This window comes from Mytilus trossulus, chromosome 7 (assembly GCF_036588685.1).
Source record: "Mytilus trossulus isolate FHL-02 chromosome 7, PNRI_Mtr1.1.1.hap1, whole genome shotgun sequence".
In the NCBI taxonomy this organism is placed as follows: Eukaryota; Metazoa; Mollusca; class Bivalvia; order Mytilida; family Mytilidae; genus Mytilus; species Mytilus trossulus.
Genome location: NC_086379.1, coordinates 63,142,856 through 63,166,693, shown reverse-complemented (window position 1 = coordinate 63,166,693; position 23,838 = coordinate 63,142,856). Strand labels below are relative to the sequence as shown.

At 32.4% G+C, this 23,838-nt stretch overlaps 1 protein-coding gene across 5 annotated transcripts; it reads left to right on the top strand.

The window, feature by feature from the left end:
• The first annotated feature begins 3,626 nt into the window (after positions 1–3,626).
• On the top strand, positions 3,627–23,375 carry LOC134725525 (uncharacterized). Of its 5 annotated transcripts, none has more exons than XM_063589416.1 (8): positions 3,627–3,771; positions 4,224–4,346; positions 14,412–14,560; positions 16,489–16,564; positions 17,760–18,429; positions 18,719–18,805; positions 20,012–20,591; positions 23,131–23,375. In XM_063589416.1, exons 2-8 carry the CDS (start codon positions 4,251–4,253, stop codon positions 23,369–23,371), a joined length of 1,899 nt encoding a protein of 632 aa, XP_063445486.1. In that variant the 5' UTR covers positions 3,627–3,771; positions 4,224–4,250; the 3' UTR covers positions 23,372–23,375. The 5 variants fall into 5 exon arrangements, with proteins under 5 accessions (XP_063445486.1, XP_063445490.1, XP_063445489.1 ...); XM_063589420.1 differs by having other exon boundaries at positions 3,628–3,771; positions 20,012–20,459; XM_063589419.1 differs by lacking the exon at positions 18,719–18,805 and having other exon boundaries at positions 3,629–3,771.
• The last annotated feature ends 463 nt before the right edge of the window (positions 23,376–23,838 follow it).

Sequence of the window (23,838 nt, the reverse complement as noted above, 5' to 3'; positions counted from 1 at the left end):
GTGCATGTCATGCAAGTTCTACAATAATATTTGAAAAGTCCATGACACACGAGCAATACAAAGAAAGTTCACCAAAATTTTAAAATATGTTGACTTTTTATCCGATTTTAACGATTTATGTATATCAATGTTTAAATTATTTACAGATTAAATATAAGCCACACTTACGATCTTTGCTAAACGTAGGTAAAATCATCAATAAGACAACCTTCCTACTTGTTGTTAGTCCTCTTGGCAGGTATTGGACAGAAACCAAAAATTAACAAACATGCATGCATGTATGGACTGACTATACGGTATATGTTTTGCTGATCGTTTAATGTTCCAATTGGTTCTATTGATATCAATTCGTCCATGGTGGATATTTGTCACATTAGCAATCATACAACATCTACGTTTCTTTTTTATATTGACAAATGTGGACAAAAACGTATGATGTCGATTTCCGTGCACAAGAGTCACGAGACTCTTCGATTATCTTCATCTTGCATTAACACTCAAACTAGGATGTTTGTATATCCAACAGCATACCACGTTTGACAGAATACGTAAACACAAACGGTTTAAAAGAAACGAAGCATTTTTGTGAATTTCATTCATCATTTATACAAGTATAGTACTCAAAACTAGAACTTTGGAAAGAAAGAAAAAGAAAACGCAACAACAAAATAAGTTTGACAGGAAACTCACCAAAAAAGTTTTGATAGAACCGCGGCAGTTCAGTTTGATGAGGAACGGCTTGCAACATCCGTTTTAGTATAGAATCATTTTCAAAACAGTGTGGTCCTGGCCATTGATTGACGACCTAAATTATCCCATTGACTGGGACAGATTAGGTGAACGTTTGTCTGTAACGACCATTGCTCACTTCTTACTTATTATAGAATTTAAACTGTGGGGTCACCAAAGGTTCTTAACGCCTTTAATAATAAAATAATTCGAAATTATTCAGGAATAACCTTTATGTTTTGATTTATATTATTGATATAAATCAACACATCGTATTATTCTGGATTTGTTTTATCGAATTGCTTTATTTAGGAGTTGAGAACCTTTGGTGACCACACAGATTCAGTGTCTTTAACACGTACATAGTGAGCAGTGATTGTTACCGACAAACGTTCACCTAATCTGTCCCAGTCAATGGGATAATTTAGGTCGTCAATCAATGGCCAGGACCACACTGTTTTGAATATGATTCTATAGGTGGTACATACTTGACTGACTAGAAATGTAAAGACAAAATCTATGATTTAAAACAACTGACCAATTTTGACAGTTTTCAGTGCGGTTCGGGGTTTCAATCAATACTGATATCCGATATCCACTGGACAGATTATGTATAACGGTAATGTCCTCATCAATAGACAGGTATTTTGTATGCCAATTTGTTTAGTTGCCAGTTGTAGGCTTGTTGTGTTATGTACAAAAAGGTCAGCACAGATGGCCAAGCAGTCAAAAGGTCAATGAATAAGCATGGCTCTGACGATAAAGTTTACTCTCGATAGTTAGGGAGCTACCATTTGATTTTTAGGGGGGGGGGGGGGGCTAGAATGAAATTTGAAAAAAATAGGCAGGACAGGAGTTTTGAGTAAAAAAATGGCAGGATGTGACACTTGCTAAAAAAAAAGTCAGGATGACAATTTATGCAAAAAAAGTCAGGATAGAGTGAAAAATAAAAAAGGCAGGACAGAGATTACAGCTAAAAAAAGCAGGACAATTTTTTTCATCCTAGCCCCCCCCCCCCCCCCCCCCCCCCCTAAATATCAATCGGTAGCTCTCTTAGTACATACTCTTGTCTGAATCTGTCATTCGTGACGCAATTGTTATTTGTTATTGCACTTTTAATAAAAACATATGTTTCATATATATTTTGTTTCTTCATGCGCCTGTATTTTTAGCTTTTTGATTCTTTAGTTTTAGTACAATGTGCGAGATGGTGTTGGAACTTCTTACACTTTGAGTTTCCAATGAGGTAAGTTAAAATGTAACATAAGACTGTATACAGAAAGTTATTCATAGTTTTGTTTTAAAAATCGACTTTGAATAGTACCTATATATGCAATATCAGAATAATTATCAAATTTTTAAAAAAATTGTCCAAAACTGTCAATATTTTTTTCATGTAAAAATTAATCACAGAATCGTGTTCCAGACCATATGAGTATTTGGACCGTACGCGTACAGTCCTGACCGTATACGTATACCCGTACGGCCCGACCATACGCGTACGGTCGGACCGTATGAGTATACGCATACGGTCCAGTTGGCAATACATGTTATTGAATCAAATGGGTTAAATTTAAACAAACATTTATCGAAATCTTTTAGTTTTAGTTTTACAAATTTTTATTATTATAATTAGATGGATAAAATGAACAAGCGAACATTCGAAATTAAATATGTGTTGAACTGTACATCTGAATCATTTTTTCGTACTCTCGTACTAGGTGACACTTGCTACCACACTGAGTAACATACTATTTTTTACATTTACATGTTTGCAGTGCATGCATGTTCCTATGCTTTGCATATTCTTTTTTATGTAATTTTCTATAGCAATTGTCCTCCCGCATTATGCTTACTTCCGATATCTTCAATTTCAGTGAGCATAATTCAATACAGAAAAAATGTAATGTATGACATCAACATGCTAATTATAAGAGATTAACAGATTTAATTAGCGTGGTTTTTTTTAAGGTATTAATATCTAGACTGTGTATTTCAATTACAATTGAACTTTTTATATAAATTTTAGAGTTAAGTTATGTTGATCTGTTATATGCATTTGTATCTACTAAACTTGACTAACTTCTTAATATTAATCAGACCGTACGCGTACGGTCCGACCGTATGAGTATTTTGAAAAAGTACGCATACGGTCCAGACCGTACGCGTACGGTCCAAATACTCATACGGTCTGGAACATATGCATTAACGGGAAACAGAAGATATAAAAGGGCAATTCAAACCCAAAAGCCGAAAACGAAAAACGACAATAAGACATTCAGCTGTTTTTTAAAAACAGAACATATAACTTTCGAAGTACCGCACAGCACATGTTTGGCGATAAAAGGAAAATTGGACAGAATAAAGTGCATAGCTTTATTACAGATACTACTACATATTGATGGTATATTTCCCCCAATATTGTTGAAGCCCTAACATTTAATTAATTTAGCTTCCTGACATATGTTTCGAATGCTAATTTCATAAATGAGGTAAGATCCACGGTCATCTGCGACATATTCAATAACAGTCAACAACATGTATACGTAAAAGTTAAAACAAAAGATAACTTCGACCGTTTTTAAATTTAAATTAATTCGTGTTTGGGAATGCTATGGGTACAATATATTCCCTCTTATCGTCATTGATTTGTGGATAGTTACTCTGTATATTTTTTTTATGACAGAATAAACTTATTCATTTTGATACAGGAACCCTTGATTATGTTATCGATGATATGTATTTTAAATCATATTGGGGAATATTTATTTTTCAGCTGCTTAGCGAACGCATAAATTAAGAAAAATCTAGCATCATAACTTTCAGAATTTTATCATCCTATTCTGTAAAGTGTGACTGCTCCAATATGTTTCTCTGATAATCTCAATAATCACAAACCAATAAATAAATATAATGATGAAGTAGATTGTGTTCATATGTTGGTGATTAACTACACGGATATGATATAACACTTGTAAGAAATAGTAACCTATCTGGTATCCAACACAGTTCACTATCAGGAGGGACACGGCAAACGTCGGGGTAAGAACTCTTTGAAATATTTGTAGTGCCTTTTGAAGTTAATTCATATTGTCAGGAGAACGATTTTTACGATTTTTTCTCTTTAGTTTAATCGTTAAGTCGGGACTTTTTTATTTTGTTTTTTTAATTAATGATTTATCACCTTTCACTGTTAAGATGGAAAAACGAAGATTGAATTTTAAATCTATCATTTAAAACTATCAAAACAAATAAAAACGCATTATTGCATATTTGCTTTGTAATTTTCACATTAATTACAATGAAAAATAAATCACTTGAAATGTAACATATTATCTTATGTATTGGCAAGGGGTTGCTATGATTATTATCAATCTTCTTGTTTTTATATATGCTTTCTCGCATATTAGTTGGCATTCGCTAAGTAAATTCCATTATCTATACTGTGCCTCGATTTCGAAGGGAAGGTGTAACTGATCTGTTTACTATTCCAGGATGGTGCCTAGAATTTGACAATCAAAATGCTGGTGAAGTTGTACCGGGACTCGTTCGAAACCCCCTGGGGATTCCGTCTACAGGGTGGAAAGGATTTAAACCAACCCTTAGTTCTACAGAGGGTAGGTCATTATAGTTGTAGTGCATGGCTTTACCATATATAGTCGGCAGGTGAAGCTTGATACGTGGGTTAGCCCAGGTGAGAGAACACTGCCGGCTTCCGCTTCGGAGTCTGTCGTTGATTATTACATCGACATTAATAAGAAAATACAACGACGTTAGCCTCTTTCTCATCCTCCCTTCCACTTCCTTGGTGCGGCAAGGGTGAGTACCATTTTCGTCCTTCTGCATGTCTAGGTTTACCTGAGGTTGACAAGGGACAATACCTTTAAGTTAGTTACTTTAATGTCAACCATCATTTAACATGTTAAATCTGTTAAGTCATTATTAACATATAGCATGCATGCTTTGAAATTCTATGATCTGTAATTAGAAACCGAACATCTGGAAGACGTGTGCATCTCTCTTTAAGGAGCCAGGTATTCGAGGTTCAGCACAGGTAGTTGCTGTTTGTCCAGTGCGGTCAGTTCAAATGTTCAAACATTGGTCTGATATATCCATTAATATGTTCGTATTTGATAAAAATGTCGTATTTTGAATGATCGATGTCCGTGCATCGCTGGATATATGCACTAATTTAATCAAAGCTAAGTAAAGAAGCCCTATTCAATATTATAAAAATAGTTTAAGAGGAAGATACGTTTTTAAAAATTTAATTGGTATGCGTTTGTCACGTGTGTCTTTGTGACGTTAATATCGTACATTTATCTTAAACAATTAAACAAGTAACGTTGAAAAGTTGTTTTCCCCAATTGAATGTAAAATAAATTATTCACAAATAACTACATAATGAACACTTAAGATATAAATTTGAAATGTTAAAATGAAATAAAGAGATATCAATTTGAAATGTTAAAATGAAATAAAGAGATATCATTTAAATTATTTCGGACTTAGATATCGTACTACTATAAATTAGTCAAAGAGATTCTTGGTATATAATTAGCTGATTTGTACATGCTCCAACTACATGTCGTGTAATAACACACACAGCTCGTACAAGTACAAAAACAAGGCACTGATTCTATTTTATGGATTAGCGAAGGCCTTGGTTGCAAATTCTTTAACTTATGATATTCAAAATGACTTTTAATATTTGAAATGTGCTTCTTGTGTTGAGTAAAATAAGATTTGGTCTTGTATTTTATAATAACAATACATTGCATAATCTCTTTGAATTAAATTAATCGGATTTTTTTTTATATACAACAAACCAAGGAACCGATTCTGATATTTTGTCATTTGGGAAAAATACTCTCTTTCAAAATCCTAAAACCCGTTTCAAAGTTGAATGTTGAAGAACGACGTTTTCCTCTTATTTTTCTTTAAATATTCATACTTGTAATTGTTATGAATTTAATGAAATCATGCTGAATGGGCTGAATATTTGTCTACGAGACAGCAATTTAACGAAAAACTCGCAAATAACTTGTACCTTACATGCGATTTAAACAAATAAACAAAAGTCCAGTCTATATGACGGGCTGCATTAAAAGCTGGGAATGAATTACGATAAAAAATTTAACTTTTAAAGTTTTGCCTACAACCACTAAGCTACAACTAAAGTCAAACAAATATATATATAAAAAAGAAGACGTGGTATGATTGCCAATGAGACAACTCTCCACAAGAGACCAAAATGACAATTTGAAATTTACAAGTATAATTCGCCTTTCGGTCTTCAACAATGAGCAAAGCCTATACCGCATAGTCAGCTATAAAAGGCCCCAACATGACAATGTATACCAATTCAAACGAGAAAATTAACGGCCTAATTTATGTACAACAAATGAACGAAAAACAATTATGTAACACATAAACAAACGACAACCACTGAATCACAGGCTCCTGACTTGGGACAGGCGCATACATACAGAATATGTCCCTAACTTAAGTTTCGAACTCCACACTCTCAATTTTCATATCTTCCAATCATATCAAATAACAAAATATGCTATTTTCCATGACAGATAAATGTAAACTTTCAAAGAGGGTACCTGAGTGGTGTTAAAAAAAGTCAATTCAATATTTTGAACTCTAGGTAGCCATGAGTCCATACAAGTTGTTAATACATAAACTTTTACATCTTCCTTCAACATTAAATTCCAAAAATTGACACATAAGATTAAAGCAACAGCTAAGTCAACCAAATATTGTGTTTCTAGATGGGATAACGTTTTTTATGGGGGTAAATCTTAAACACTCTGAATTTTCCTATCAATCATTTGAATGACAAAATATGCCATTACCTAGGAAAGAAATGTGTAAACAGAAGGTACCCTAGTGGTTAAAAAAATGCAGAACAATCAGAACTCTGATTAAAAGATGATCATTTCAGATTCCATATATCATATGGAAGACGTCTCTCTGACATCTGCAATCCATTATAAGCCAACATCCCCCGATCAGCATCGATAAGAAAGTTGGATATAAAATAATTAGCTTGTACAGATCAAACGTAATTAATCAATTAGAACGGCTACAACAATGAGCAATGATTGTATAATTCTTTAACTGATAGCATCCAGTTTCTTCATGTTACGCCTACATCTTTTTAAGAGTTTTACCACTTTTCAAGTACTGAATATTTGTGTTTCAGACATAAACTCATTAGCAGACAAACTTTACTTTAATTATATTTTGATGAAGTCTATATATAATTAGTAAGCCAAGAATATCACGAGAACGCTTTGGCAATGATTAAAAGACTACAATTCAGATACATATTGTTAAACTCTTGCAAAGTGATTAATTGCCCAGCACAATATTTCTTATTTTAAAATGACCATATGCTTATTGTTTATACCATATTTTATTTTAATGTACCGGCAATGCAAACTCTGTTAATGAAATAATCCTAGATATCATCCAATTATTGTTTCATTTATGACGATCCGGACCCAGCATAATTTAAGGTTATTAATATAAGTGAAGACTCAACCTACAAAAAGTGTCCTTATCCACCAAACGATACAAGTTCTACCCATACATAAAACAGAAAGATCGAACTACTGGCTGCTGGTCAGCTAAATATTGACTACCATCCTTCTGCTGGTTTTTTTTCTATGGTCGGGTTGTTGTCTCTTTGACACATTCCCCATTTCATTCTCAATTTTATTCTAACCAGCCGGTCAAGACTTTTGACTGATGGTCATGACTACATTAGGCAGCGGACTGGTAGTAAGACTTACGTGGATGCCCGACCACAGTCCGTATTTATATTATTTACCCTACTACTCGGGACGGCATTACCATTTTGGAAAATTGTAAGGAATCTAGCTTATCAACAATTAAGGATTACACTGAAGATACATACAATTTTGAAATTAATAATAAAAATGCAGTTTCATTAAGTGATGCAATAGCTTTCTTTTATTGTTTTCTTTAAAGTTTTTGAAATAAGTGAAGTACCTCCCCATAAGGGATAACCAAATTGTTTAACGTGTACGTGCTTTTAGATAAAAAGACCTGTTTTGGTGTGTTTCTCCTCTTTCCAGGTTGAATGGATTAATTAATTAATTTCGACATGTTATTCCAGTCATCTGATTCGGGTTCGTGTCAAAACTTGAAATTCCCAAGTTATTTCACAGATGAAAAGACAACGGAAATATCCCGGAACAAACAACACAATACATCGAATCTAACTTAAAGAGTATCTGTCTATATCTAACTAAGAAGTTTCAAACATCAGCGCACCGTCACAAATAACGACCGAATACTAGTAAAATTGAGTTAATAACGACAATCTAAATGAAGAAGAATGAAGAAATTGAACTTTACAAAAATAGTCCACTGACTTCTTTCAACATAAAAAAATGTATGCAGTGTGTGTGAATTAAAAAAAAACACGTTCTAATCTATCAAGCTATATTGCATACATTTTAATTATTAGATTAAATTTGTCTATATGATTGCTTTTGCCCGAAGAACACATGAACTTCTGAAAACTGGTAAGTTCAATATTACCATGATAATCCTGGCTACTTGTCAAGGTTGTATGAATGTTTCTGATACTTGTCAGATTCTCCCTCATCCTCCCCCAATGACATGTTGACTACTGTAGGAATACATTCACTAAGAGAAACAATCAGTCATAATCTTTAATTAAAGAAATGCTGAACATCACTTGGATATTAATGTTGCACTATGCAGACTGCAAATTTTAGTAGTATCAGTAATAATATGTAGGAAAAACCCCACCTTGAAATCAATCTAAAGGGAACTATGAATGCCAAACTTTCCATATGAGCTTATTCAACGAGTGGTGGTCACTTGTCAGACTAAGTGGGTGTTTGCCCCCTCCTCCTTACCTTCTTGGCAAAACAATTAAAATGGAAATGGGAGGACATTGACTAATTTCAAGACTACACCACTGTTTTTTTAACCTTATGTTGCACATTCACGGCAACTCCAATGATTAAACTTTTAAATAGATATTTTCTTTGTTTCTAGTGTCAATAATGAGAATACATGTAGTAAGTCTCTTCAGTGTAGGTCTTATATTTTAAGAATTGGCTCTAAATTACATTCTCTACTGTTAAGATTACCTTTTTCTCATTATGGTCAAAAGGACCCAGATTTTGTTATTACTTTGCTGTCTTTGTGGTCCTTTACTATTTCATAAACTTAAACATCTCAACTGAAACAACTTTTACATGTAGCATTGACAGTGATGTTTGAAATTTTATGTTTTATTCTGATCGGTTAAAAACGAGTCTGCATAGATAATTCTTGCTTCTAAGTGGTATTTTTTTTTAATTTCTTTGCACCTGAAAATTCATGACAAGATATTCTCGTGGTGATACTATATACATATTTTTTTTTATCCCATTGAAAAAGTAAAACAACAACAAAATAAACTCCAAGGAAATTTCAAAACTGAAAGTCCCTTATCAAATGACAAAAACTTGCTCCGCTCAAATCATAATTTTCATCTTCATCTTCACACCATCAATGCCAGTCGGACTTTAAAAAGTCTAATTATATAAGTTTGGTTTTTTAAATTGTCACTTGACAACATGGCGCAAGTTCCATATCAGGAAAATCGCCTCCCAAAAACATCAATATAATAATTGTCACTTGATTTTCGGGGGAGGGGGGGGGGGGGGGAGGGGATTTGATCACACAAAAAAAAAATTATTCAAGTAAATTAGTGAATTTTCACAAATTCTTCTTTGGCATTATGAAGTAAAATTAAAAAAAATATATATAAGCTTGGCAGTACAAAAGTCTCTGCAAAAATCATAGATTTACATATTTGCATTTAGAAACAGTGCAAGAAATTTCAATATATATTCTGCTAAAACTGGTTGTTGTTCGCCATGTAGTAATGTTTTTGGTCCGTTGACGGCAAATCATTTTCGTATATTTCTGTTAGATCAATTTACAAGTTGTTTAGAAAAACTCAACATTTTTTCATTGTATATACAACAAAAGGAAATTAAGATACAGGCTAATTGGCTGTTACTTTGGCATTACGTATCTAAATTATTGCTGTGTATGCATTAAACAATAAAAATACGTTATTTTTCACATGAAAACAAATAATCGAATAAAATCATATGAATTGGAAAGCTTGTAGACATAGTTTTTTGTTGACAAATATTTCGGTCTAACAAATAGCCATCGTCAGTTTCAATAATGTTGACCAGAGGCACTCCAATTCTTTATTTATTAAAAATTGAATAAACAAGTTTCAATAAATAATTCTAAAATTAACAAAAGAAAGTAATTTTTCATCATATATGATATGGGATATCGTTAGAGGATAACAGCTAACGAAAATGAGTGATGAGATCCGTTAAAAAAATTGTTTTCCAATTAAAATGTTCACAACAGCCATTATCGAATAAGACATGAAGGTCATAGCATAATGCTGTACACATCTTCGCTTATCTTCAAGTATTCTACAACAAAAATTTTGATGGGGTGACATGTTGCAACAAGTTGCCAATTGAACAGTCGGCATTATTCATTTATTTGCTTCTCTTCTGAACAGACTGTGCCCTAACTACATGTAATGTAAGACTTGATTAGTAAAGTAATAAGCAGATCTGATCTTTCGGCACCATTATGATATTACATGTCTTCTCAATAAATTCCTGATATCTTCTCTTCCTTGTCTTAATAATTATTAATAATGAAGCTAATTCGTTATGTATAAATAAATTAGTTTATGAAGATGTATTTCTATTGTGATATGGGGGCAGTGACCAGTATTAGTAATGGCTCATATTAGAGTGTTTACTCGGTCTGGGAGTGAGCCTGTCGATATCAGAGTAAGCAGGGAATTGAGAGATATAACGGTAAGAATGTCCTCTGCATGACTTTCGGTGCTTGCATACGAACTAATTGCTTAGTTGCAATTATACGTGTATAACCTTCAAAATAATATCGAAGGTTGTCTGCTAGGTTTTCTTTTCGATGTTCAATTGACAACGTTATTTTCTCTCTATAATACCAGATGCAATCAAATTCTGCGTCTCTAATTAAAATCAAATAAAGCTTCAATAAATAATTCTAAAAATATCAGAATAAAGTTATATAATTTATTATCAATAATTTATCAACTATTAAATTTGTATAAAACTCAACTTGATAATCTTTACTCCAGCTGGCGTAGTAAATCACATTTAATCAAATTAAAATTCTCTTAAAGATATGGAAAAATGTTTATTTGTATAATGTAAAATATTGATAAATATTTACCCTAACTGAACCCCAAGATGAAAACGAGAGATAGTTTCATCACTTTCATCTTACAGTTTGGCACCATGCCATTATTTGTCTATTAATAATGTTCGGTAAATCTATAGACACCTACATTGTTTTATACAAATGTATTAGTTGATGGCTTGCACTCGTATGCATCTATGTGTACACAGCAAGTGTTTTGGTAATAAGTTATAATCATTAAAAAGTTATTTCTCTATTACTTTATTATGTACTCTGTATGCTCAAAAGAACACCCTTCTTAACCTTTATGTCTAGCTCTTTACAGAGGAATATTAAAAGACAAACCAGGTTTTTTGTTCGATATGTTATTTTTTTGCAAGATTGGATTATTGTAATTACTCAAATTTCCCTTTTATTCAATTTAATGGGCAATATGTCACTTTTGTCTGTGACTTTTGGGGTTTTCGCCTCTCTTTTATGTAGCTATGAGTAGCATTTTCGTTGTTCAGTTTAAAAAACAACCGATTTTCAAACTGACATAGCATAAACATATCAATGTTGTAATAATATCGTGGAAATTTTTTGGCTTAAATTTTTGAAAATGTTCCAGATGCTCGATTTTTATATACCTTAATATAAACTTTTTGCAGAATATTGCACTTTTAAATAATTTTTAGAACTGTGTAGGTACTATATGTGCCATATGTTCCATTCTTTTGGTCTCTGGTGGAAAGTTTTCTCATTAGTAATCGTGCCATATTTTCTCATCTTAAATTGACAACCATAATTTTGGATAGGCGAGCTATGCATGCAGGACTATGCATAGCATAATAATCTTTTATTCCGTCCGTTTCGTTCGTTAGTCCTTATGTTTTATCACCAAAATTCTTAAAACAAGTGACTGAATTTAAATGAAACATTCAAGATACACTGTATTTTTTATATCTTAATGATTTATGATTGTTTTCTTTAAGCATAACACTGACTGTGCGTTACCTGTAGAAACTAAGGTGTTTACTGCATTTTGCTGAGAAATCACAATACTGCATTAACTATAAAGTTCTACTAATTTGTTAACTCAGCAATATACTGTTCGTATCAATCATTCTTACGTATCTATAAAGTACAATGTAATTCTATCAGCCAATTTATTTTTAACAGTGCATTTATATGACGTTTATTTTATTATTGTGAGTTACTTCTATGTTTATACTATGATGATTTACCATGGTAAATGTCAATCTATGACAAGTAGGCTTTAGCAGAGAGGTGTAAGGTACCAAACGGATATTAAAATCCATTAGTGGAAAACAAACTGACAATGTCCTGGCAAAAAAAATAGTAACGAAAGGACAAATATCAGAACCCAAAACACAATATAGAAAACTAAAGAATGCAATGAGCAACACGAAGCCTATCAAAAACAGAGGATGATCTAAGTTAAATATCAGAACGCAAAACACACCAAAGAAAACTAAAGACTGAGCAACACGAACCCTATCAAAAATAGAGGATGATCTAAGTTTCTAAGGCAGGGTAAGCAGATTCTGCAAACCAAAGGGAACAACTTCAATTGTATAATTTGCGTTCCATCGAAAGGGGGAAATGACACCAAAGTGGGTCTAATTGAAAAGACGGAAATGTACAAGATCAATAACACTAAAAAATTTGTACTAACGCATGTTGGAACACTTTCATAAAATGTTCATCGAGAGATCTAAATATACAAAATGCACTATCATGAATAGGAATATCAAGAGATCTACTAATCTTTATCATAAAAAGATAATAAAGATATCTTAATATACAATAAACTTTATCATTAAAAAATAATAAAAATATCTATATATACAATAGCTTTATTATAAATGAAAATGGGTAATACAGATATCTAAATATACAATAATCACTGTCATTAAAAAGATATAAAATGTAAAATAATAAAATATTTCATGATACACTGTATTAGTGATTCTTATTTACATATATACATTGGTTCTATTGATAAATAAAGACGTGTGATACACACCAATGAGACAACAAGACAACAGCAGAAATAAATTTAAAAAATAACCAAGAGGATGTCATTGTATAAAACGATGTACAGTGCATATATTAGACTCTTCATCGCAGGTTACAAAGACAGGACAACTAACGGTTCTATTACTATAATAAATAAAGATATGGGATACACACCAAGGATACACCAATACAACATCAGAAGTAAAGTAAAAAATACCATTCGAATGTCACTGTATATAACGATGGACAGTGCATATAAACTCATCATAGATACCAGGACTAAATTTAGTATATACCCCAGACGCGCATTTCGTCTACAAAAGACTCATCTGTGACGCTCGAATCCAAAAAAGTATTAAAAAGGCGAAATAAAGTACGAAGTTGAAGAGCATTGAGGACCAAAATTCCTAAAAGTTTTGCCAAATACAGCCAAGGTAATCTATGCCAGAGATAGAAAAGCCTTAGTTTTTCATAAAATTCAAAAATTTGTAAACAGTAAATTAATAAATATAACCATATCAATGACAATTCATGTCAGCACAAAAAGTGCTGACTACTGGGCTTGTGATACACTCGGGGAAATAAATCTCCACCAGCAGTGGCATCGACCCAGTGGTTGTTAATAAACTCATCATAGATACCAGGACTAAATTTAGTATATACGCCAGACGCGCGTTTCGTCTACAAAAGACTCATCAGTGACGCTCGAATCCAAAAAAGTATTAAAAAGGCCAAATATTATACTCTTAATCGCAGGTCACAAAGAGAGGACAACTTATATTCTGGCTCTTGACTTTTGAAATTTGCATAAGCATATGAAGTGGTTATCATGTTTTCTGGCTTTAAAGCTTATTCTCTAGATTATGGTATGATGAAAAATCCCATTATATAAAAATCAACATGCAGGTATCATGCTTTTCATTCAATGATATCGGTCAAATGTTGTAAGGCTATTGAAAACTAACTTGATAATATAATAATCAGAGAATGCTCGCAAGTTCAAATTACGTTATCGGTTGATGATGCATTCATACTATCTAACATCGACGGTTGTTTTTTTGTTGCACTTCCGTGTTTGGTTTTTTTTCTCTTATAGTTCATGTGTTTCCCTCGGTTTTAGTTTGTAACCCGGATTGATTTCTCTCAATGATCTATGACTTTCGAACAACGGTATACTACTGTTGCCTTTATAAAAGAGACACAAGGTGCACAAGCTAAGTTATATAAACTCGTGCTGTTATATTATTTTTGGGGGACAAATGGACTAGAGAGTAAGTTTCACAAGGAGCAGTACATTTATATACTTGCCTTGCTTTGTATACAGACATTTTTGGTTTTAAAGTAACTATTTCTGTATCTTTTCTTTTCAGGTATTTTCGAACAGTCCTGCGGAGGGGGAACTTCAAAGGGGAGATATTATCCTTTCCATTAACGGACGTGACTCCGGAAGTTTTACCCACAAACAGGCACAAGATATCATCAAGTTTGCCGGTGGCCAGATAGAAATTAACGTCCAAAGGTATAAAAATTGTACTACCTAATATAAAAAAGAAAAAAACTGTTAGAATAGAATGTCTATAAGTCAGTACTAATTTTAAATCTATAGTTTTAAATTTAGTACTTTTCTTTCCTAACGATCCAACAGTATCGATGGCTTCAAGTTGTTAATAGTTTGCTTGCTTTGAAACTGTCTGATTCAATTTGCGAGAAGTCCAATAAAATAATGAGCAAGCACTTGTTTCTGTCAATATGGGGTCTAAATATCCATACCAGTACAAAAAAAAGTGTGTACAAGTGGTATTTGTCTCATCTTGTTCTGCTATAGCAAACATCCTTGAAAGCAAAACAATGTGTCTTCAACACGATAAAATCCTGCTCAGAGAATCTGGTACATACAAAAAGGAGTTCATACACATTCATTTCAAATAAAAACCATGGGAATATGACAATTCTTGTCCATTCGTTTTTGATACGTTTTGTTATTTGATTTTGCCATGTGATTATGGACTTTCTTAATTGATTTTCCTCTAAGTTCAGTATTTTTGTGTTTTTACTTTTTTTGTTCTAAATATGGTGGAGGCATTTCCCTTGTGGGGGCTTTGTTCTTCATTACTCCGGTTTATTTAGCAATTGTGTCACAAAATAAAATTACAGTTTCGGAAATGAAAAGAAAAGGTGTTTTCTTGTAGGCAAAACAACCAAAAAAAGTAAACTTGGATAATCAGTCCTTTCCGTTGATTTAATTTGTCATAATTTTAAAGGTTGATCGTTTTTTCGTTAACCCGAGCTATGAAAATGACACATCAATATAATATTTGTAAATTTGACATATTGCCCTGTACAAGTTTAATGATTAATATATTAATTTGATAATTTGTTGATACTGATCAAAGTTATAAACAGACATTTTAATTGAGATTTTAACAACGTTTTAATAATGATGTTCAATAAGAGATGTGATGTTATACGAAGGTAGGTTAGAAAGCACTGCATCATTATCAGGAGATGTATTTATCGACTTCAAAGACTTTTAATTTGTCTGGTTGCGTATAAACGTACTCCTGGCATTATTTATCTAATTTTGCAACTAAATAAAACAAATATATATATAAACAATTTAACGAAATTTGTTTTTACATGCACACGTATAAAAATTGCGGTTTTTATCCAACGCAATCAAAAGTTTGAACGTAGTTTTCAATTTAGACTTGTTTATATTTTTTCGTTTGGGCTTGTATCATATTTTCCCTCTGGTTTATATGATCTGTTCATTCTATATTGACTCTTAAAATTCAAGAGTCTATCTTAAATTGAAGGTAAATTATATGGCCTTCCAAATACCGTTTCGATCCCTAACATCACTGAAGAGACATATATTGTCGAAATCTAGATCTTGTGTAAAAAAAAAAATATTGACACCTTATGTTTGTGGCATAACATCTGAGCCACAAGTGTATTGTTTTCTGTTTAGTAACAAATTTATATTAGTTTAAACATATTTATTTATTTGTTTTACATGCACACGTATAAAAATTGCGGTTTTTATCCAACGCAATCATAGGTTTGAACGTAGTTTTCAATCTAGACTTGTATACAAAATTTATGTATATTTATATTTATTTTGAGAGTATTTTCAAGATAATATTTCAATTTTGGCACATTTTCTTTTTATCAATCTGTTTATTTATCTGTGATATGATCTATTCAATAAACTCATCAGATACCATGATTGAACATTTATATTTTCGACAGACGCGCGTTTCGTCTACAAAACACTCATCAGTGACGCTCGAATACGAAGTTGAAGAGTATTGAGAACCCAAAATTCCTAAAACTTTTGCCAAATACAGACAATAGAGACATAGTTTTTCAATCAAGAAGTAACGTAAACACTTTTTAATTCTGGTACATTTGATAACTATTCAAACTATGTTTATTACATTACAGACCGTCCCCAGGAAGTGTTCATATTCCGCCACTACAACCGACCAGTCCGACAAGGGCACCATCAAACTTCGTTGGTGTAAGTATTTCATGTATTGCAAAAGTTAACAGTAACTCAATTCATTAAGATGAAAGAATAACACTCGCCATCTGTTTTGTGTTTTTATGTTTATGTGTAAATAATCCGAATACTTGTTTTATCTTCAATACTAGAACAATCAATACAGCAGATAACAACGTTCAGTATTGCAGATATAAAAGCAAGAGTACACCACTAAACAAAGGTGTTTTGTTGATGAGACAAATACAACATCTATATAACGTTCATTGTTACCAAAGATACATTTGAATTATGAATGAACTGTCCGAAACCAATGATAAAAAACACTGTTAATAATTTTAATTTTCAATGAAACCATAAAATATTTTGAAAAATCATATAGACAACTGAAGTTAAGTGTTTATCGTCATCGAGGATTTACTTACTATTGTACTGCAAATGTTTTCTCTAGATGACTGAGTGAAAACACCTTTCCCATTATGTGCCTCGTTGCTACTCTGTTATTATAAATAAAATGAGAGGCAGTGAAATGGACCCAAAGTAGACCTGAATATGCTTTCCCTTCGATGGAAGTATTTTTTAAAACCCCTTCTGTTACAACCGAGTCAACTCAATTATTTTGTGAGTTCCTGTTCCTCAGTGTATATTTTTTTTTATATGAGAGTTTGTTGTCCCTGTCAGGATTTGTTACTCCATCATAAACACATGAGCTCACCTTCGGTAAAGGTGTTTTTTGTCGCTCAATCTTTGTTTTTCTGTTTATATAGTTTCTCAATATTGAAGCAATCGTTTCTGTATTCTTTTGGACTTAGCACGTACATATTTGACCAGATTTAATGGCTTTTACTGTCACCTTGGCACTGTCGAGGAATTACATTTTGTAAGAAAATGATAGTATGATAAATTTCGGCTTGGTTTTAGTTTGTGTAAAATAATGCAATCATGTAGTCATCTATAGAAACTATCTATTTTTGAACAAATTCTTGAAAGGTCTCTTTCCACATCAAGTTTAATTTACTCAAATGAAAAAAGAATTTGAATATAGTGAAGGTATGTATGCACAACACAACACACAGATAACTTTAAGAGAGAGGATTAGGTATCAACACATTTTTGCGTACATGGTAAAATAATGTCGTACATGGTAATTGCTAGGTAAATATATACTTGTATAAGGATATTTTTGTTAAATGTTTGTTTCAAATACTTTTAGAGACGAACTTCCGATACAACTCATAACAATATGCCGCCACCACCAATTGCTGGCCACAAGCCCAGGAAAGTCACTCTGAACAAGTTTGGAGGAGGAACAACATCATTTGGACAATCTTTTAAAAAAACGACAACTACAAATAATTGGCAACCTGTATCAGGTCCCGGGTCCTCTCAGGGTATGATGGGCCGCGTACAAGATAGTTTAGACAGCGCGTTATCGCCAACTAGTCCCCCACAAGGAAGCTACTATCAACAACAGCCACAGTTTCAACAGCAACCCCAGTATCAACAACAACAACAACAGCAACAGCAATATAGACCTCCACAACAGCAACAGTATCAACCCCCAACCCAGCAACAGTATCAGCCCCCACCTCAACAACAATATCGACCCCCACCCCAGCAGCAGTACCAGCCTCCACCCCAGCAACAGTACCAACCTCCACCCCAACAACAATATCAACAAGCACCCCAGCAACAATACCAGCCACCACCCCAGCAATACCAACAGGAACAAGAAGAGCCATACACACCAACATTTCAGACTGTTGGAGATTTACAGCCTGATTATGTCAGGGCTGAAGATCCGGTACCCGAGGAGGAATATGAATTTTCATCTGTAAGAGACAGAAAACAACAGTTCGTAGACAAACCTGACAGGGCACCTGGTAAGTTATTCACTACACTAAAGCTTGTGTTAGATATTGTCAAATGTTGATTGGCTTTTAAGATATGTTGTGAATGGGTGATACACTTGGTTGATTGAAGCGATCAATTTTAATTGATTTGTATATAGTATTGTACTCTGTTTTGTTACATGACATATGTCAAAAGGTACACACGGTCAACGGAACTATAAAAAATGTGCGCAATTGTTAAAAAAAGTTTTTAAATTTTGTTTTGTCAATAACAGATTACCTTTGGGTTTAGCTACTTGTGAATTTTGATCGATTTTAGCTGGTCACATCAGACATAATGGCGATGCAGATGATGATTACCCCCACTGTGCGGTGTGGGAAAGGCGGAAACTTTTTATGCCGAAAGGTGATGCATTTAGACTAGTTTTCCGCCCAGCATGGTCGTTGTATGTACGAACTGTGAAATACATGGCATCAGTTGGAAGTAGATTTACATGTTTACATTAATATGACTGTGAATTATGACATTAGTGTATTATGTAGAACAGATAGATTTCCTTGGCAATCTGAATAGTAAGTTGTTTCTAAAACACTTTTGCAACATCTTTATTTGATAAAAAAAATGCTATAAAATCAAATCTGTACTTTTTTTTTTTTTTTGGCAGTCAGTCTCTGCATTCCCTTAAATCAACGCCATGTGTTTTGATTGTGTAGAGATATATTTGCTATGCTCTGTGTTAGATAGAAGTACATTGCTTATATTGTATTCACGTATTAGTAGATTATGCATGTTACTTATAAATGCCAAAATACATCTACAGAAACACTTTGACAAGTTTCAGAAAAAAATTACAGTTTTAGAAAGAAAGAACAAACACACTAAAAAAACACAACAAAAGCAAGAGTGTCAATTTTTTTAATTTTTTTTTTTATTATTATTATTAACTTTTTTTTATTGTTATTTCTATTTGAAAATGCTTTAAATAATGAAATTGTAAACGTTTTTAAAGTATTTTCTTCGTCAAGAAAGAGACTTACGATGTATAAAATTATTGTGATAAATTATACTATTAGAAAATAGGAAAATGCACAAATGAGTCAAATTTAATCGAACACCGACTATGTTGCAAAAAATTAATATTTGATAATTTATTTATTTATTTTAACTTTAAACGTTAGTCCATTTCAATATGTTTAGGCATAAAGCACGTCTGCATTAGTTTTTATATTCCATTGTAAATAGGAAAATGTTTAACCAGACATAATGTAACTTCTTATGGACTAGATTTCCTAGGAAAATACATCCTGGTCCAGTAGTTTTCTAGGAAAGCTAATGATATGATTTTACTTGCCCAGATTCTGGACACATTTTAGTAGTGGACCAAGTTTTATTTTCTGTTACATAATTATGCAGTTTAATGTTTAGTCAACTATATATCTATAAAAGAATAATAGTTGTAAAATAAGTAGATTTTAATTCAACTCGTACCATCTACACTATCTAAAATGAACAAGACTTGAAAAGAAATGTTTTTATGCAGATCATTTATATATTCCATTCAAGCTATGTCAAACTAACTGTAATGTATTTGAAACCAAACCTTTTTTTCAGAACTTAGACGGCAAAAGAAAAAGTTTACACAAAGTGTAGCACAAGGTTATGAAGCGTTTGGAACTGATTATTCCAAACCAAGACCACAACAACAAGAGCAAACACGATTTCCTAGACCTGCTCCTCCAACACAGGTGCCAATTAATAGACCTCCTCCACAACCGGAAGTAGATGAAGGTCCAAAACCATGGACAGGTACTCTTCGAAGTGAGAGTACTGGCGGAATAAAACCTTGGGAAGTAGAAGATCAGGAGTATATCATGCCTTCTCAGCTAGAAGCTATGAAACAACAGCAACGTAGTTCTAGACCGCAGACACGGCAACCACAACAACAACGACAACCACCTGCTGTATCTCCAAAACCAAAGGGAACATCACAGCAAATCAAGGTGCAAGTGGCGAAACCTCAACAGTCTGCACCTGCACCAGCAAGACAGATAAGCATCAGGTCGGTCAATAATGAACCAACTGAAGGTGGACCTAAAGCGGTTCACTTACAATATAATTCACCCATGGGTCTCTATTCAAGAGACAACGTAGACAAGACATACCAAGCCCAAATTCAGGATGGTCCGGAGGAGTAAGTTGTGATGTGCGCATGTGGTAGAATTAGTCTAAGAAGTCTTGCGCATGTCACCTAGCCTCCTTTTCAATTTGAGAAAATAGCAATTTTACTTTGACCAATTCGATCAAATCCTTTCCATATTAGATTTTTCATTTTCAAACAGTCACAAACATTTTTTTGTTTTTTTCCTCAAATTGAAGTTAACTTTTAATTTCGATGAAATGATAAGAGGGTCAACTTACTTTATATTGGTTTTACCAGATACATTTTTAGAACATATATGTATATGTAATGTATATCTAAGGTTTCACTCGCACAGTTAATATCAGAAACTTATTTTGAAATACTAGAGAGTCTATATGGAATACAAGTTTATATATTTCCATGAAGTCAAAATTCAGCGTAATATATTGTTGTTGACAATATTTTTCAGAATTGATATAGCGTTCAATCATTGACAAACTGATGAATATATGTGTGCCTAAAAAGTGTTAATATTTATACATTTTTCGAATTGATACTAAAAATTTGACAATAGTGATCAAAATTGCTGTTAAAACTCCATCTAAGCATCTACATTTTTGTCATATCTTTTTGGAAATACCATAAATTCATTAAGACTGTTTGAAAATGGTCCCTTTTTAAATGAATTCAGGGATATTTGGTCCTACCTTTTCATACAAAATGTGATATTATATGTAGGTGTAAAGACTATCCATGCCTCTTTACCATCCCCTTACCATGACATCCAAATAGTTTCCAAAAAGATTTATATTTCTTACGTTACAGCTTATCTACTGGTATTGGTAGGAAGGTACTGAATAATCAGGCTCATATTTGAACGCCTCACACTTTTGCTTTGAATTGAATCAAGTTTGCTAAGTGATTAGCTATACCCTTTGAGTGACATAGAAATGGCGTTCCGCAAACTCTATATAGATATGCTTACAATAGTTTTAAATCGCATACAGTAACTTTAATACGATTAGTTTATTATAATGTTAATTATGAAGTAGCTTAACTCTTTGTCAAGTTCATAAAATACATTATTAACCACACTGCATTTGCATTTGCATGTCGGCATTGATTAATTTTCATTACAATCGTAATTTTTTCTAACATCTTTAAAGCTTACTGTACCCAAATCATGACAATTCCATGAAATTTCGTCAATGTGTTATTTTTTCGAGTTTTTATATAATCTGAAGTCAATTATAAAATAAATTCTGTATAATAAACACATTTTAGATCGTTGTTCATGCAATACTATTTTATATAAACAATTTGTTAAAGTATTATATGTACGATAAAATAGAACGGAACATAAACATTCAAAACAGAATAAATACGCTATTCTTACTTTTCAAGCTCATATGATGATCTTTAATCTTTAATTCCAAAAATCCACGTCATTGAAACCAAAATTGGATAGTCGTCTCATTGGCAATCTTACCGCTTCTTCCTTTTTTTATAATAAAAGTTATGGTGAACGATTAGCTGTTATTATAATATGAACATTAACATTTGATTAACAACTATAAATAAATAGATACTTATCAAACAATAATAATACAAAAATAGAAAACAAATATTTTTAAGCCAAATATAATCATTAGTTAGAACTTATATCCTTGAGGGTCCTCAAATAATGAATACACATTTATAAAATGCAAAACAAAACATACCTTTATACATCAAAATTAAATATTAAAAATTAATATATTTATTAATGGCAACACATACAAGTGTGTTTTTCCATGAACATAAACAAAAATATTAAACAGTGTTCTTCAGAAGATGCCAAAGTATTATAATCTTGATTTTATTTGGAAAAGGGTTAAGGAATATGATAGTTGTTTTCCTTTGGTTTGATGTGTTTGAGCTTTTGATTTTGTCATTTATAATTGACTTTCTGTTTTGAATTTTCTTTATTAAAGTTCGGTATTTTTGTAACATTACTTTTTATTTACTTTTTCCCATATTTAATACCTAGAACATTTAAATGGTTTCCTAATGAAAAATACTTTCGGCTTTGGAAGATGTAAACGTTTTCTTTTCTAAACGTAAATTAACATTTTGATTGAAATGTTTTTTTTCTCTCTCTTGTAAACAGAAGGGAAACATGATATTAAATGATTTAATAACAAGTATTATAACCTTTTGATATTGAGATGCTTTGACCCTATTTAAACGGTTGAAAAAGGAACGATGATCTATTACTGAAAAGAACAGTGGATTAGATATATAAATTAACACATTCTAGTTTCAAGTAAAAAAATATTTAAGAAAATGTCTGTATCAAGTCATGGATATGACAGTTGTTATCCATCCGATTGATGTGTTTGAGCTTTTGATTTTGCCGTTTGATTAGGGACTTCCCATTTTGAATTTTCCTCGGAGTTCAGTATTATTGTTGATTTTTACTTTTTTAGTTCATCTTCTTCATCATTATCATCCTCATTCTCATTATCATAGTCGTTGTCATATCAACATCGTAGTCGTCACCACCATAATCATCCGAGAAAATATAACGATTATATATTGTGCATTTTAGGACCTCTTCTACCGTCTCTAAACCACAACAGCAGCAGCAGTATCAGCAGCAGCAACAACAAAAAGATGGGGATCGAGATTGGAATCAGTCCTATGTTTATAAAATGGTGAAGGAGGAGAAAAAACGGGAGACAAAAACGTATCCGGGACAAGCTCCTGTCACAACTCAGACTTATTCATCTAAGACGTATCAGACCGGTCAGCCTACAGTTGATCAAACCTATGGTATTTCAGACTTTTGAGTACCCTTACGAAGAGCTCTGAGCAAAGGAAAAAAACTGGGGAGACAATATAATAAGGGAAACGTGCAATTGACTTTCAAGCTTATCAGTACTGTGATCATTTCGTAATTGAAAATATTTATTTATTTATAAATCATAATTTTGAACGCTTTTCATGTGTGTTGAAGAAAGGACAAGGAGTGCTTGTAAAATAGTGTACAGAAAAACTTTACATTAGAAAGAAGGAAAATTGGAATTGCATTCGGTTAAATTCTTAAACACCATTTTACAGATATTTTTTTTATTTCGTTTGAGTCCCGATTTTCCTTTTTTGCTTTCGGGATTGTTAATTTTAGAATATATGTTTTAGTTAATTTATCAATGTTGATATATTTATATATATTTGTGAATAAATGTGAAGATGCAAAATGGAGGATACAATTTAACACGGCAAAATACTTTTTGAAAAATACAATCCTTATAAGAAA